The sequence below is a fragment of the Microcaecilia unicolor genome, chromosome 13 (genome assembly GCF_901765095.1).
Source record: "Microcaecilia unicolor chromosome 13, aMicUni1.1, whole genome shotgun sequence".
In the NCBI taxonomy this organism is placed as follows: Eukaryota; Metazoa; Chordata; class Amphibia; order Gymnophiona; family Siphonopidae; genus Microcaecilia; species Microcaecilia unicolor.
Window position 1 is genome coordinate 47,751,365 of NC_044043.1, and position 17,705 is coordinate 47,769,069.

A 17,705-nucleotide genomic window follows, 5' to 3' on the forward strand; every position below is an offset into this window, starting at 1 on the left:
TACTTAAAATGCCTTCTTATCAATCATAAAATTAATTTCTAAAGCAAAAAAATCATAGTGCTTCTTTTACAAAGCCACGTTACCAATTCTCGTTGCGGCAAATGAGAGGAAGCCCATTCAATTCTTTTGCCGCATCGGAATTGCTAGCACGGCTTTGTAAAAGAAGCCCATACTGATCTGTTTATGAAGGATTTTTAGCAAAAGATCACACTGAATAGGAGCCAGGATACTAAGCCAGTGGACACTATTAAGATCTTCATCCTGCATCCGGCATGTATTATTTTTACAGAACAGCTCATTTGCTTCATCAATAAAATAATTACTTTATACCTCATAAAATTGTGTGTGTACAGTACATGTTTCCACTCTATTACATTCTCTGCATGCTTTCACCATTAAAATTGTTGATCAATCCAGAATATAAATATGCATAATTCAGTTTATGTGAAAAATACATGCATATAATAGCAAGACTGAATGGCAAGTGACAGTGGGATATGTCTAGCAGTTTATGCTCATGTAGACAGCTGTTATTGTGACAGAATATTGCACACATTAAACACTGAAAGAATCCATTCTCTTTCTCAAAACATCTACCTCTATGATTGATGTTGCTTGTATTTAAAAATTGAGGAACACTGCATGATTGTAAAGTGCAGTTTGGGGAGAGGTAAATTTTTAATGCATCCTTTTTATCATGTTCTTCTTGTTCTTTTTTTAAGCAAAACAAAATCGGCTCCACAGATTTCACCCAGTAAGTCTACAGGAGAATTTTTTGTGGCTGCTGATTTTGGAACATCGAGATCTTGGTTTGCCAACAATCCAGGCCTGAAACGAGAGAAAGGTTAGTAAATGAAGTTGTCTTTTTTGACATTTGATGATGTTATTTAGTTGCTGATTTTTTAAAAATTATTTTTGTCGTATTTCCATCATTCACTGTTGGACTCTGAGCACTGCTTTTTCTTAAAAGGAGTGTTTGAGGGGGGTGGAGGGGGTGGAGAAGATAAGGTTGCAGGTCAGTACGAAAACTGTTGCTATAGATGGCTTATGCAATAATGATGCTAAGACTGTACATGATGGGCAAAGTGGACAGCATAATATAATTAGCTTAATAGTCAAATTAAAAGAATGCTGGAAGCTGAGATATCACTGTAAATTAAAAAGAACACAATGGGGTGGGAGGAAAGAATTTAAGCACATCAAAATTGCATGTTTACCTTTAATTGCAGAGGGCATATGTCAGGACTTTATTGGGAAAGGGAGCGGGATGTGTGTTGTTAAACAGTTGTAAGCCACAGATGAGCAACAATAGAAAATTCAGTTACTCAAAATTAAAGGTTATATTAATTGGTCAAAGAGAAAAAGACTTCAGTAAGTACTTCTGAGTCAAAATGTAGCGTTGGAGTGCCTTACAGCAGACACATAATCAGTCAGAAAGATACTCCTTGCCACAATATTCTCTTCATCAATTTTTATCACTTTTCAATGAATATTCATGAGAGAGGTTTGCATGCAGTGGAGGCAGTGCATGCAAATCTCTCTTATTAATATTCATTATGACTATCCTGAAAACCTGACTGGCTGATATAGTCTAGGCAAGGGGCATAGAGGGATATTTGAAATGTGTGGCTATGAGAGTAGGGTGCCAGCAAATAGCTCCATAACGTACTAAAATGTACTTGCTGTTTTAGCTGTAACTATTGTTTAATCTTTTGTTATGGTTCATGCATGCTGGACAAGGCTGTGTGTATTGAATATGTGAGTAATGTTTAGGAAAATTGACTTGGCTGTCCTGCAGCAGGGGAGAGGGAGAATATGAAGAAAAACTTGCCGCGGACACGAAAACATAGTAACACTTTTTTCAGGTATATCAGAAGTAGGAAGCCTGCAAGGGAATCTGTGGGACCATTAGATCAGGAAGAAGCAAAAGGAGTACTCAGAAAGACAAGACCATAGAGGAGAGATGAATGAATTCTTTGCTTCGGTCTTTACGGAGATCTACCTATACCTGAAATGGTTTTCAGGGGTGTTGATGTGGAGGAACTGAAAGAAATCTTGGTGAACTTGGAAGATGTACTGAGCCAAACTGACAAGTTAAAGAGTGATAAATCACCTGGACCGTATGGTATATACACCCCAGGGTATTGAAAGAACTCAAATATGAAATTGCTGATCTGCTAGTGATCTGTAACCTGTTGATGAATTCATCCATAGTATCTGAAGACTGGAGGGTGGCCAATATGATGCCGATTTTTAAAAAGGTTCCAGGAGTAATCCGGGAAATTACAGACTGTTAAGCCTGAGTCAGTGCCGGGCAAAATAGTGGAAACTATTATAAAGAATAAAATTACGGAACATGTAGACAGACATGCTTTAAGAGGACAGGGTCAGCATGGGTTCAGCCAAGGAATGTCTTGCTTCACCAATTTGTTTCATTTCTTTGAAGGTGTGAAAAATGTGAATAAAGGTGAAGTGGTTAATTTAGTTTGTCTAGATTTTCAGAAAGCTTTTCACAAACTACCTTATGAGAGACTCCCGAGAAAATTAATGAGTCATGGGATAGAAAGCAATGTCCTTCTGTAGATTAAGAGTTGGTTATTGGACAGAAAACAGGGTTAAATCGCCACTTTACTTAAGGGTGAATAATGGAGTGCTGTAGGGATCTGTACTGAGATCTGTGCTATTTAACATATTTATAGATGATCTGGAAATCAGAACGACGAGTGAGGGATTAAATTTGCAGATGACACAAAACTATTCAAAATTGTCAAAACACATGCGGATTATGAAAAATTGCAGGAAGACCTTAGGAAACTGGAAGACTGGGCATGCATCTGAGCAGATGACATTTAATGTAGACAAATGCAAAGTGATGCACATTGAGGAGAATAATCTGAATCATAGTTACCTGATGCTAGGGTCCACTTTAGGAATCAGCACTCAAGAAAATGACCTAGGTGTCATTGTAGATAATACATTGAAATCTTCTGCCCACTGTGTTGCGGCATCCAAAAAAACAAACAGGATGCTAGGAATTATTAGGAGAGGGATGCAAAATAAGACCAAAAATATAATGCCTCTGTATAGCTCTATGGTGCAATCTCACCTTGAGTATTGTGTGCAATTCCAGTTGCCGTATCTCAAAAAAAGATATAGCAGAACTATAAATGGTTCAAAGAAGAGTGACCAAAATGATAGAGGGATGGAACTGGTCTCATATGAGGAAAGGCTAAAGAGGTTAGGGCTCCAACATGGAAAAGAGATAGCCGAGGGGGGATATGATTGCAAAATCCTGGGTGGTGTTGAATGGGTGAAGGTGAATCCATTTTTCACTCTTTTAAAAGTAGACCAGGGGACACTCATTGAAACAGGAGGAAATATTTCTTCACTCAATGAATAGTTAAGTTCTGGATTTCATTGCCAGATGATATGCTAGCAGTGGTTAGCATATCTGGGTTTTAAAAAGATTTGGACAAATTCCTGGAGGAAAATCCATAGTCTGTTATTGAGATGGACATGGGGGAAGCCACTGCTTGCCCTGGGATTGGTAGCATGGAATGGTGCTACTAATTGGGTTTCTGCCAGACACTTGTGACCTGGATTGCCCACTGTTGGAAGCAGGATACTGAGCTAGATTGACCATTGGTCTGATCCAATATGGCTATTCTTATGGTATTATTAGGGGGTTTCTGTATTTACAGTTTGTATCTTGAAGTAGTTCTCATTTAGGGGCCCTTTTACTAAGCCGTGGCCAAAAGTGGCCTGTGGCAGTGTGAGCATGTCTTTTGGCCTTGCGTCGGGCCAATTTTTGCCAGTCCTGGAAAAGGGGCCTATTTTTAAGGGGCTGGAAAATGGACATGCGGCAGAGTAAAAAGCAGCGCGCATCCATTTTTGGCCTGAGACCTTACTGCCACCCATTAACTTAGTGTAAGGTCTCACGCACAACCCAGGCAGTAGGTATGCAGTGCGCGTCCACTGCCATTTACCGCCGAGTAAACACCACACGGTAGAAAATAGAAAATATTTTCTACCTCATATTTTCGGCTTACGCCAAATTCAGAATTACACCCAGAGCATGCAGTAGCCGGGTGGTAATGCTGATTTGGCACACGCTGGACGTGCGCAGGCCCTTATGTGCCTTTGTAAAAAGGTCCCTTAATGTATAAGGATCAAGAAAAAGAAGGTGTTAGCCCATTTGAGGAAGGAGGTGGTAGATGTAGCCCTGCTGTAGGAAACTCCCCTATGTTATGAGCCCTATTACCTTGGATATAAGTGGTATGTGGCAGTGGCTTTCTTCTCAGCAGATGGGAAGAAAATGGTGTGATTGTCTTATCTCGTTGATCTATTCAGGTGACAGTACAGGCTATGAGTACTGATGCTGATGGACAGTGGGTGAGAGTGAAATGTGCTATCTCTGGGGGGTACCTTGATTATTGTGAATTTATATTCTGCTAATGCAGACTCACCGCGTTATTTCAAGCAGCTTTTTGAAATGGTTAGCGAAGATGCAGGGCACCCTCTTGTTAATTGGGGGAGGGGGGTTGAATTTTAACCTGCCCTTGGATTTTATTCTTGACAGATATTCAAAAGTGGAATCTTTCCTAGGAAGGCCTGGCAGGTTCAGTGGGCTTATTGGATATTCGGCAATTACAATATCCTGCAGATAGAGACTATACCTTTCACTCTATCCCATATAATTTATTTTCCAAGATAGATCATTTCCTCATATCCTCTCAATTGACCCCTGCGGGCAGAATACAGAGATTCAGGCCATAACAATCTTAGATCATGCTGCTATATTTACTGTTCTGCATATAACGTCTCTTAATCCTGAGAGTTCACAATGGAAGATTAATACGGAAATGTTAGTATCGTGTACATCCACCTAATATTTCCAAAACAATTGTGTGGGATGTCTTTAAGGTTTCCGTAGAGGGTTCCATTATATCATATACAGTTAAACAAGGGAGGGAACAAAATCAGAAACTGGAAAACTTAGAAAAAGAAGTCAAGCCATTGGAAAAGCAACGCCTATTATGTGAAACAGGGGTTCCTTTTCCTCTGCAGAAGCTTAGATATATAATACCATCATGAGCGCACAAGCTGGGATTGCCTTATTTTCTCAAAATGTTTGGTACTATGAGGAGTCCAGCAAGCAGGGCTATTTTTTAGCCCAACACCTGAAAGACAGGAAAGAATGTCAGAGGGTATTAGCTGTAGATATGTCTGATTGCAATCATGTGGCCTTTGATGAGGATATTGTTTCTGAGTTTTACACTTATTACAATAGTCTTTATGGGAAGGCCCAACCTGAAGGGCAAAACTCTGTTTCAGAATTTCTGGCTCAACTTCAAAGTCCTAAATTTTCATGTATACAGATTAAGGCATCACGGTCTAATGAATTACCTATAAAATTTTACAGAGCTTTTGACAAAGAGTTAGCTTCTCCATTTTAAGCAACTCTATGAGGAATGTCTGGCACATGACCAGATGGAGGGGACATTAGGCAAAGGCCAAGATCTTTAGTCATCTATAAATCCATTTTGCCAATCAATACTGATTGCAAAATTTCTTCTAAACTGCTTTGTTTGGGGTAAGTATTAGATATCATTATTGGGAAGGAATGAACATGATTCATGAGAGGTAGATTATCCCAAGATAACCTCCTACCATTGGCGCATTCATTAAAGGAACTTGTGCTCGCCCTATCATTGGATGTAGAGAAGGCATTTGACAATGTAGAGTGGGACTACTTGTTCCAAGTCATGAGGTGGTTAGGCTTAGGGGATCAGTTTATCACTATGTTGCGTGTCTTATATCATAACCAATGGAAGTCTCGCGGAGACGAGAGAATCAGCGCTGTGGCAGTGGGCAGGAAAGAGTGGGGATCTTTCTTGCCCCGAAGAAGCTGCTAGACTACCAGGGTAACTTGAGTTGTGTGCCAGGAGGGCACCCTGCGCTTGGGGGGGGGGGGGGGGGAGGGAATGCACTTCTGTGGGGATCCCACAGGACCTGGGTCCATCCCCACGGGATCCCCGCAGACCTGGAGGGGATCCCCACATGATGCCTATGGTACCTGCGGGAATCCCGCTATCCCTGCTCCCTTGCAGTTCTACATATTAAGTATGCTACTGCTTCCAGTTGATATGCAGGCCCACAGAGGGCTGGAAGACTGATTTTAAATAAGATGTAAGAGAAGTTGATCAGGCAAGAACATGACCATGCCCATGCGACTCATTGAAGCAGTTTGGGATTTTGTTTAGGGGGTGGGGGCGGGAGGGTTAGGAGGGATAGAGGTGCTACAGAGGGAAGGGTAGATATCTAAAAGAGAAGGGAGGTTATAAGAGCTAAGACCTCCCTTCTCAGGGATTCAAGGTGGGGTTTTCTTAATTTTGGGAGGACAGGTAGGCATGATAAAAAAATATGTATTATTGTTTCATTTTTTGTTTGTCCTGGTGTTTATTCTTAATAAACTGTTCAAAATTATGTAAGTTACCACTGCCATTGTCATCGGACATATTTTAAAAACTTGTTGGATTCCTTTGGCATGGTAAGTCCCTGTGGATTGCATTAAAAGAAGTTAAAATACTCAGAGCAGAAAGAGGAGGGGGGGGGGATCAAATTCTATGACTTTAGGACCTTTCACACAGCCTTTGTTCTTTGACTCAGTGGTTTATAGAAACATGATGGCAGATAAGGGTCAAATGGCTCATCCATTCTGCCCATCCTCAGTAACCACTAACTCTGCCTTTCCCAAGGGATCCCACATTCCTGTCCCACACTTTCGTAAATTCCAACACAGTCCTTGTCTCTACATCCTCCACTGGGAAGCCATTCCACGCATCCACCACCCTTTCGATGAAAGAGTATTTTCTTAGTTTCCTCCTAAGTCTATTTCCTCTTAACTTCATCATATGCCCCCTCATTCCAAAGTTTTCCTTCATTTGAAAAAGGCTCGCCTCCTGTATATTGAGGCCACTGAGGTATTTAAATGTCTCTATCATATCCTCTCTCTCTCTCTCGCCTCTCTTCCAGTGTATACATGTTGAGGTTCCTAAGCCTGGCCCTATATGTTTTATCAGCTTTAAACGTGCAGCGCTCAGTTATCACCTATTACAATGGAAATGGTTATTCTTAGTTCTCCGAGGACAAGCAGGCTGCTTGTTTTCACTGATGGGTGACGTCCACGGCAGCCCCTCCTATCTGAATCTTCACTAGCAAAGTCCTTTGCTAGCCCGCGCGCACTGCGCATGCGCGGCCGTCTTCCCGCCCGAAACCGGTTCGAGCCGGCCAGTCTTCTTTTGTCCGCACTCGGTACGGTCGTGTTTTCGCCGTGTCGAGCCCCGGAAAGTCGACCTCGCGCGTCCTGTGTCTTCGACGTGTTGTTTTTTCTTCGGAAAATCTTTCAAAATTGTTGGGAAGTGCTCCGGAAGCCCCTTCAGGTTTCGTTTTGCCCCTTCCCGTATTTTCAGACTTTTCCCCCGGTAAGTTTTCTTTCGTCGTCGGGGTAGGCCTCTTTTCGGCCTCGGTCGAGATTTTTCTCCCTCAAAGTTTTGGTGCTCATTTTCGTCATTTCGGATTTTGATTTCGCCGGCGTGATTTTTCCGCCCATGACATCGAAGCCTTCCAGCGGCTTCAAGAAGTGCACCCAGTGCGCCCGGGTTATCTCGCTCACTGACAGGCACGCGTCGTGTCTTCAGTGTCTGGGGGCCGAGCACCGCCCTCAGGCCTGTAGTCTGTGTTCCCTTTTGCAAAGGCGGACTCAGGTAGCGAGATTGGCCCAGTGGAACGTTTTGTTCTCGGGCTCTTCGTCGGCATCGGCACCGGGGGTATCGAGTGCATCGACGTCTTCAGCGTCCAGAGCTTCATCCTCGGCTGCCAGTGCATCGAGTGCATCGAGGCATCGGCCCTCTGCATCGGCGCCGAGACATCGGATAGCTGCATCGACGTCGGTGGTACCGGGACCTCGTCTGCTGATGTCGTCGGACGGTGGTGCATCGTCAGGAGTGCAGGTGAGGGCTGTCCATTCCCCTGCTGGTGGCGGTGAGCCTTCGGGTGGGTCTCCCCCTACCCTGAGGGCTCCTGCGGTACAGCCCCCCCGAGACCGACCTCCTTTGGCCTCGGCCCCGAGGAAGCGACGGCTGGATTCTACGTCCTCCTCGTCGGTACCGGGAAGCTCCGGTGACATGCTTCGTTCTAAGAAATCGAAGAAGCATCGTCACCGGTCCCCTTCCCGTGTCGGTACCGAGAGCTCTGGGTCGCCGAGGGAGTCGGCACCCAGTAGGCATCGGCACCGAGAGGACCGCTCACCCTCTGTTCAAGAGGTGTCGATGCGCTCCACTCTGGACAGCCCGGAACAGCCTCCACGCCCGGAACAGGTTCTGACGTCGACGCCTGCATCGACTTCCATGCCTTTCTCCGCAGTCGCTCTGAACGAGAGCCTCCGGGCCGTTCTCCCAGAGATCCTGGGAGACCTGTTGCGCCCTACCCCTCCGGTACCGGCGGTGCTTGCGCCACCGGTACCGTTGAGCGTGGCGCCGGCTGGTCCATCGCCCGAGGTGAGGTCTCCGGCGTCGGTGCCGCGTGCGGTGCCGGCTGCCGTCGCCTCCCAGGAAGGCTCCCCGACTACGTCGGCGGAGGGAGCTTCGCCGATGCGGGCGAGGGAGTCTACCTCGACGCCCCCATCGTGGACGTGGCTCCACGGAGTCGAGTTGGGCACGGTTGCAGACACAGGTCCGTGAACTTGTGTCTGACACCGAGGGTGAGGCCTCGTGGGAAGAGGAAGAAGACCCCAGATATTTCTCTGACGAGGAGTCTGAGGGTCTTCCTTCCGATCCCACTCCCTCTCCTGAAAGACAGCTTTCTCCTCCTGAGAGTCTGTCTTTCGCTTCCTTTGTCCGGGAGATGTCTACGGCCATCCCCTTCCCGGTGGTTGTGGAGGACGAGCCCAGGGCTGAAATGTTTGAGCTCCTGGACTATCCTTCTCCACCTAAGGAAGCGTCCACTGTTCCCTTGCACCATGTCCTAAAAAAGACATTGCTTGCGAACTGGACAAAACCATTAACTAATCCCCACATCCCCAAGAAGATCGAGTCCCAGTACCGGATCCATGGGGACCCAGATCTGATGCGCACTCAGTTGCCTCATGATTCTGGAGTTGTGGATCTGGCCCTAAAGAAGGCTAAGAGTTCTAGGGAGCATGCTTCGGCGCCCCCGGGCAAGGACTCTAGAACCTTAGACTCCTTTGGGAGGAAGGCCTACCATTCTTCTATGCTCGTGGCCAAAATTCAGTCTTACCAGCTCTACACGAGCATACACATGCGGAACAATGTGCGGCAGTTGGCGGGCTTGGTTGATGCTCTCCCCCCTGAGCAAGCCAAGCCTTTTCAGGAGGTGGTCAGGCAGCTGAAGGCGTGCAGAAAATTCCTGGCCAGAGGGGTGTATGATACCTTTGATGTTGCGTCCAGGGCCGCTGCTCAAGGTGTGGTGATGCGCAGGCTCTCATGGCTGCGTGCCTCCGACCTGGAGAATAGAATCCAGCAGCGGATTGCGGACTCGCCTTGCCGTGCGGATAATATTTTTGGAGAGAAAGTCGAACAGGTGGTAGAGCAGCTCCACCAGCGGGACACCGCATTCGACAAGTTCTCCCGCCGGCAGCCTTCAGCTTCTACCTCTACAGGTAGACGATTTTTCGGGGGAAGGAAGACTGTTCCCTACTCTTCTGGCAAGCGTAGGTACAATCCTCCTTCTCGACAGCCTGCGGCCCAGGCTAAGCCCCAGCGCGCTCGCTCTCGTCAGCAGCGTGCGACTCAGCAAGGCCCCTTGGCTCCCCAGCAAAAGCAAGGGGCGAGCTTTTGACTGGCTCCAGCAGAGCATAGCCGCCATCCAAGTGTCAGTGCCGGGCGACCTGCCAGTCGGAGGGAGGTTGAAAGCTTTTCACCAAAGGTGGCCTCTCATAACCTCCGATCAGTGGGTTCTCCAAATAGTCCGGCAAGGATACACCCTCAATTTGGCCTCAAAACCTCCAAATTGTCCACCGGGAGCTCAGTCTTACAGCTTCCAGCACAAGCAGGTACTTGCAGAGGAACTCTCCGCCCTTCTCAGCGCCAATGCGGTCGAGCCCGTGCCATCCGGGCAAGAAGGGCTGGGATTCTATTCCAGGTACTTCCTTGTGGAAAAGAAAACAGGGGGGATGCGTCCCATCCTAGACCTAAGGGCCCTGAACAAATATCTGGTCAAAGAAAAGTTCAGGATGCTTTCCCTGGGCACCCTACTTCCCATGATTCAGGAAAACGATTGGCTATGCTCTCTGGACTTGAAGGATGCCTACACACACATCCCGATACTGCCAGCTCACAGACAGTATCTGCGATTTCAGCTGGGCACACGTCACTTCCAGTACTGTGTGCTATTCTTTGGGCTCGCCTCTGCGCCCAGGGTGTTCACAAAGTGCTTGGCTGTAGTAGCAGCAGCACTTCGCAGGCTGGGGGTGCACGTGTTCCCATATCTCGACGATTGGCTGGTGAAGAACACGTCCGAGGCAGGAGCCCTGCAGTCCATGCAGATGACTATTCGCCTCCTGGAGCTACTGGGGTTCGTGATAAATTACCCAAAGTCCCATCTTCTCCCGGCGCAGAGACTCGAATTCATAGGAGCTCTGCTGGATTCTCGGACGGCTCGCGCCTATCTCCCAGAGGCGAGGGCCAACAACTTGTTGTCCCTCGTCTCGCGGGTGCGAGCGTCCCAGCAGATCACAGCTCGGCAGATGTTGAGATTGCTGGGCCACATGGCCTCCACAGTTCATGTGACTCCCATGGCCCGCCTTCACATGAGATCTGCTCAATGGACCCTAGCTTCCCAGTGGTTTCAGGCTGCTGGGGATCTAGAAGACGTGATCCACCTGTCCACGAGTTTTCTCGAATCCCTGTATTGGTGGACGATTTGCTCCAATTTGACTCTGGGACGTCCTTTCCAAATTCCTCAGCCACAAAAAGTGCTGACCACGGTTGCGTCTCTCCTGGGATGGGGAGCTCATGTCGATGGGCTTCACACCCAAGGAAGCTGGTCCCTCCAGGAACGCGATCTACAGATCAATCTCCTGGAGTTGAGAGCGATCTGGAACGCTCTGAAGGCTTTCAGAGATCGGCTGTCCCACCAAATTATCCAAATTCAGACAGACAACCAGGTTGCCATGTACTACGTCAACAAGCAGGGGGGCACCGGATCTCGCCCCCTGTGTCAGGAAGCCGTCAGCATGTGGCTCTGGGCTCGCCGGCACGGCATGGTGCTCCAAGCCACATATCTGGCAGGCGTAAACAACAGTCTGGCCGACAGGTTGAGCAGGATTATGCAACCTCACGAGTGGTCGCTCAACTCCCGAGTGGTGCGCCAGATCTTCCAAGCGTGGGGCACCCCCTTGGTGGATCTCTTCGCATCTCGAGCCAACCACAAAGTCCCTCAGTTCTGTTCCAGGCTTCAGGCCCACGGCAGACTGGCATCGGATGCCTTCCTCCTGGATTGGGGGGAGGGCCTGCTGTATGCTTATCCTCCCATACCTCTGGTGGGGAAGACTTTGTTGAAACTCAAGCAAGACCGAGGCACCATGATTCTGATTGCTCCTTTTTGGCCGCATCAGATCTGGTTCCCTCTTCTTCTGGAGTTGTCCTCCGAAGAACCGTGGAGATTGGAGTGTTTTCCGACTCTCATCACGCAGGACGAAGGGGCTCTTCTGCATCCCAACCTCCGGTCCCTGGCTCTCACGGCCTGGATGTTGAGAGCGTAGACTTTGCCTCTTTGGGTCTGTCAGAGGGTGTCTCCCGCATCTTGCTTGCTTCCAGGAAAGATTCCACCAAGAGGAGTTACTTCTTTCTATGGAGGAGGTTTGCCGTATGGTGTGACAGCAAGGCCCTAGATCCTCGCTCTTGTCCTACACAGACCCTGCTTGAATACCTTCTGCACTTGTCTGAGTCTGGCCTCAAGACCAACTCTGTAAGGGTTCACCTTAGTGCAATCAGTGCATACCATTACCATGTGGAAGGTAAGCCGATCTCGGGACAGCCTTTAGTTGTTCGATTCATGAGAGGTTTGCTTTTGTCAAAGCCCCCTGTCAAGCCTCCTACAGTGTCATGGGATCTCAATGTCGTTCTCACCCAGCTGATGAAACCTCCTTTTGAGCCACTGAACTCCTGCCATCTGAAGTACTTGACCTGGAAGGTCATTTTCTTGGTGGCAGTTACTTCAGCTCGTAGAGTCAGTGAGCTTCAGGCCCTGGTAGCCCAGGCCCCTTACACCAAATTTCATCATAACAGAGTAGTCCTCCGCACTCACCCTAAGTTCTTGCCAAAGGTCGTGTCGGAGTTCCATCTGAACCAGTCAATTGTCTTGCCAACATTCTTTCCCCGTCCTCATTCCTGCCCTGCTGAACGTCAGCTGCACACATTGGACTGCAAGAGAGCATTGGCCTTCTATCTGGAGCAGACACAGCCCAACAGACAGTCCGCCCAATTGTTTGTTTCTTTTGATCCCAATAGGAGGGGAGTGGCTGTGGGGAAACGCACCATATCCAATTGGCTAGCAGATTGCATTTCCTTCACTTACGCCCAGGCGGGGCTGGCTCTTGAGGGTCATGTCACGGCTCATAATGTTAGAGCCATGGCTGCGTCGGTAGCCCACTTGAAGTCAGCCTCCATTGAAGAAATTTGCAAAGCTGCGACGTGGTCATCTGTCCACACATTCACATCTCATTACTGCCTGCAGCAGGATACCCGACGCGACAGTCGGTTCGAGCAGTCAGTTCTTCAGAACCTGTTTGGGCTTTAGGATCCAACTCCACCCCCCGAGGGCCCTGTTTGTTCTGTTCCAGGCTGCACTCTCAGTTAGTTGGTAAATTTTTTTAGGTCAATCTCAGTTATGTCCTCGCCGTTGCGAGGCCCAATTGACCATGGTTGTTGTTTTGAGTGAGCCTGGGGGCTAGGGATACCCCATCAGTGAGAACAAGCAGCCTGCTTGTCCTCGGAGAAAGCGAATGCTACATACCTGTAGAAGGTATTCTCCGAGGACAGCAGGCTGATTGTTCTCACAAACCCGCCCGCCTCCCCTTTGGAGTTGTGTCTTCCCTTGTATCTCTTTTGCTACTTATGAGACTGGCCGGCTCGAGCCGGTTTCGGGCGGGAAGACGGCCGCACATGCGCGGTGCGCGCGGGCGCGCGAGGGCTAGCAAAGGACTTTGCTAGTGAAGATTCCGATTGGAGGGGCTGCCGTGGACGTCACCCATCAGTGAGAACAATCAGCCTGCTGTCCTCGGAGAATACCTTCTACAGGTATGTAGCATTCGCTTAATAGTGTGTACCAGACATCATAGCACTGCTGCCCGTTCAAACACTTGGTCTTTAATTCTCAACTAAAGATCCAGTTGAGAATTAAAGATCAAGTGTTTGAATGGAAAAGAATTAACATTATATAAGTAATCGGAATCTCACGAGCACAACACATTCAGCTGTTACACCGAAGTAAGGGCGAACCAGCATCAACACGGAACAGTACTGCAGCCATAAGATAAGTGAAAATAACAGAACCAGAGGTTTTCCTCCGTTACTAAATAATACTACAACGTTGAACTATGTAGTGATATTGCATGGAGGTAGGCAGGGCAGCAGTGCTATGATGTCTGGTTCACACTATTACTAAGAATAACCATTTCCGTTGTAATAGGTGATAACTGAGCACTGCATGTTTGCATTTAATTTTAAGAAAATAATCACATAGACAGTTTGATTTATTGCACGATACGAGCAAATAAACAAAAACAACAACAACAAAAAATAAGGTTTCATTAGGATACTGATACATAAGTAATTGTGAAACCAGAACGACCAGTTACCCCAGAACAAATCAGTGTTAACCTGTATGTTTTATGACAGAGACCGCTTACTAATTTTGTAGCCACCCTCTGGACCGACTCCATTTTGTTTATATCTTTCCATAGGTGCGGCCTCAGAATTGTACGCAGTACTCTAAATGGGGCCTCACCATACAAGAGCACTATCAGCTCTTTTTTCCTTTTGGTCATCCCTTTCCTTATGCACCCAAGCATCTTTCTGTCTTTGGCTGTTGCCTTTTCTGCCTGATGGCCATCTTAAGATCATTAGACACAATCACCCCCAAGTCCCACTCTTCTTTCATATACAGAAGCAATTCACCCCTTATAATATACTGTTCCCTTGGATTTTTGTACCCCAAGTGTATGACCCTGCATTTTGTAAAATTAAATCTTAGTTGCCAATTATTGGACCATTCTTCAAGCTTCGCTAGATCCTTTTTCATACCATCTACACCCTCTGGGGTGTCCACCCTATTACAGAGTTTGGTGTCATCTGCAAAGAGACAAACCTTACCATACAGTCCTTCTGGAATATCACTCACAAAGATGTTAAAAAAAAGACGGCCTGAGGACCGAACCTTGCGGTACACCACTGATAACATCCCTTTCCTGAGAGCAAGCTCCATTTACCACTATCCTCTGTCTCCTTCCACTTAACCAGTTTTTAACCCAGTCAGTCATTTTAGGTCCCATACCGAGGGCACGCAGTTTATTGGTTCACCACAATGGACACCACAGACCAACCAGTTTGGCTCTGTTAGAAGGAAAGGCGAGCCAGGCTAATCCCCCCCTGAAAATACTTTTGGGTACAGTAACATGGTGATTATAGTAACATATCCCAATTCAGGAACATATTTGCCTTTTCAAACCATTTTGCAGGCCTTTCATCAGCTGAGAGCTAAATTGGACCTAGATGAAGATTTATCCCTCAGAGAGCTTGTGAAATACTAAAATTATACAAATTGATAAGAAGTTAGTGCATTGTAAATCCTGGGCAACCAGATGCCGTTGTAGAATAGGCTCTCACTATGCATCATTAGGGTACCTAAAAGGAGGCATTCACTTATAGAATTAACCCATAAGTGACTTGCTCAAGAGCAAGCATAGTGCCAGAGGTTACTTTTGAATTCATTGTCAACACATCTCCTGAACCTTATTCCACTTATCTAACGTCTTAATTATATGTTTTAGAGAGAGATCTTGTTTTAAAACACAGAGGCTTCTCACAGCATAATAAAATCATGTAACCTTTAATTTGAGAACTGCACTAGTGTAAGCAGTTTGTAGACTCAGATGTGTGTGAACCCTCCTTTCCACCAAAACGTTTTTCTATTTAAAATCTTTGAATGTTTACAAATACATTTTGAATAAAAGTAGCATATAATTAACTCAGTTGGAAGAGAGGAATCCATTTCTGAAGAATAAAAAATGAAAGACATGCCTGAATATCCTTTTCTGTGTTTCTCTAGCAATGATTACATGGTGGTGTAAAAATTGATTTTCTATTTCTGTTGGCAGATCAAATCAAACAGTTTGTCGTGGAGTCTCTATATGTCATCAGTTGCTATGGCACATTAGTGGAACATGTTTTGGAACCACGACCCCTTAGTACTGCCCTGAAGATCAATGATGATACCCCTCTAGAAATGGTGACATCTCCCCGAGCAAGCTGGAGCTTGGTGAGGTATGCAGGACTATTTGATGGATAATATGGGTAATTTTTAATACACCACACTCAAAGAATCAGTGGAGTCAATAATCACAATTCACAAACAAATCTCCACTGTTTATTCTGTATCTCCAGAAGGGTCATATAAGATAATGTCAGCAGCTTATCCAAGCAGTGGAGAAAAAAGACTTCAGACACCATGAGATTCACATCCACATGTAAGGTAAACCTTCATATCCGTGGGTGGCTCTCCCCAATCATTAGTCATAAAAAAACTCCACCAAATTGTTGCTTCTCTAATGCAAATGACCAGAAAAACTTTTTGAAATACAGAATGATCTATTCACTTGGAAAGCTTATATTAGCTGTGAAAGCTTCAACACAATTTCTCCTTAAATGAGTAATACCTTGGGAAAATTAAGAATCAGAAAATTATCTGAAGAAAATATATGAAAATGCTCAAATATATTTTTTCTATATGCTGTTTATATTATTCAATTCTTCAGACACAGGTAAGATGAAAACAGCTCCTCAGGAATTCCCCATAAGAAGATTCTGCAGCACATAGACACATATTTGCTTTGGTTGTAAGTGCACCTGCCTTCTGATTGCCCAGTAGTACGCATTTTCTGGTCATATAATTGCACTTTAGTAAAGAAAGTTGAAAAACTAGCTCCCGAGAGGTGTTGTATTCTGGGTGGAACAGAACAAACCAAAAGCATTATTCTCATTAGTTTCTGATGTTTTAGAAATATTTGATTGGACTTTGCCTCTTTTCAGTGTTCTGTATTCTTGTATTTGATTTAATCAATATTCTCAGAAGACAAGCAGGCTTCTATCTTCTAACCAGTGGATGACGCCGATTCACGTCACACGGTCTGGCATTTTGCCAAAGCTAAAAAGAGAGCTTTGCGGAGTGCAAGTCACGCTCCATTGTGCACGTGTGAGTGCCTTCCCGACCATTGTGCGAATACGGTCTCCTCAGTTTTCTTTTTTCAGGGTGAGGAGAAGGTGCCCATTTTTTTGAGAGCTTTTGTTCCTTCTGGCTGTATTTTTCATTTTCTTTTGGCTCCTTGTATTGGAACCCTTTTTTACCCTTCCTTTAATTTCGTTATAATTGTATTGCCCAATTTTAAGTTTTATTTTTTTTTCCGTCGTCATCAGGCTGATTTTAGGCCCTGACTTTGATCATTCTCTCCCTTTGTTTTTCTCTGTGCCTTGCCCTTTTTTCAGGTACCATAGAGTTGTTTAATTTAGCCGACAAAGTTTTTCTGTCCATGTCCAAGAAGATTCCCAGTTGCTCCAAGCGCTGTACCAGGTGCAGTCTGACTGTCTTGGGAAAAGACACCCATTCTGTGTGTCTGCAGTGTCTTGGGCCCGACCGTAGCCCTGCTGACTGTGTTCCCTGTCTTCGCATGAAAAAGAGGACCCAGCTTTCTCAACAGGCTCAACGAGAGAGGAGTTTTGGAGCTAAGGCCAGTTCCTCGATGTTGGCATCAAGGTCGGAGGCATTGGCATCGATGTCAAGCATCACACTGACATCAGGAAGAGGATTTGTGGAGCCAAGGCCGGTTCCTCGACGTCAGCATCGATATCAAGCATCGCACTGACATCAGGAGCGTCGGTAAGCATGGCTGCTTCTAGACCCTTAGACACTGGGAGCAGTGAAGCATCGAGTGGGTCTCCACCTGTCTCGAGGCCTCCTGCTGTGCAGGCCCTCCGGGACCATCCATCATTGGACCTGACCCCGAGGTGATGTGAGGATTCGATGTCGTCCTCGTCAGCACCAAGGAATCTTTGTGACACGCTCCGGGTGAAGGCCAAGAAGTATCATCATCAGTCACCCTCAATGCATGGTGCCAGGAGCTCTGGGGCATTGAAGGATTCGTCACCCGAGAAACGTCAGTGCCGGGAGAACCGCTCCCCCTCCATATAAGAGGTGCCGATGCGCCTGTCTCCAAGCAGCCGAGATCCCACTCCCGCGTCTACCCCTGCAGTTCTGCAACCTGTGCCTCAGCTTTTCCCGGTGTCAGCCCTTGATGAACGCATCCGGGCAGCGGTTGGTGCTACTGAGTCTCAGTAATTACTGAGAAACACAAACCTGGCTGTTTTGTGGGTGGTCTGGGGACAGAGCCAACATTCAACACTTAACCACAT

General features: G+C 46.5%; 1 protein-coding gene across 2 annotated transcripts in view; it reads left to right on the forward strand.

Moving 5' to 3' along the window:
* The window catches only part of BCAS3 (BCAS3 microtubule associated cell migration factor), a 1,139,946-nt gene that overhangs the window by 640,854 nt on the left and 481,387 nt on the right, over window positions 1-17,705 (forward strand). For both annotated transcript variants that reach the window (XM_030222408.1, XM_030222409.1), the window contains exons 17-18: window positions 723-844; window positions 15,398-15,563. In XM_030222408.1, the coding sequence (XP_030078268.1) occupies window positions 723-844; window positions 15,398-15,563 (288 nt within the window). The remainder of the gene's footprint in view (window positions 1-722; window positions 845-15,397; window positions 15,564-17,705) is intronic.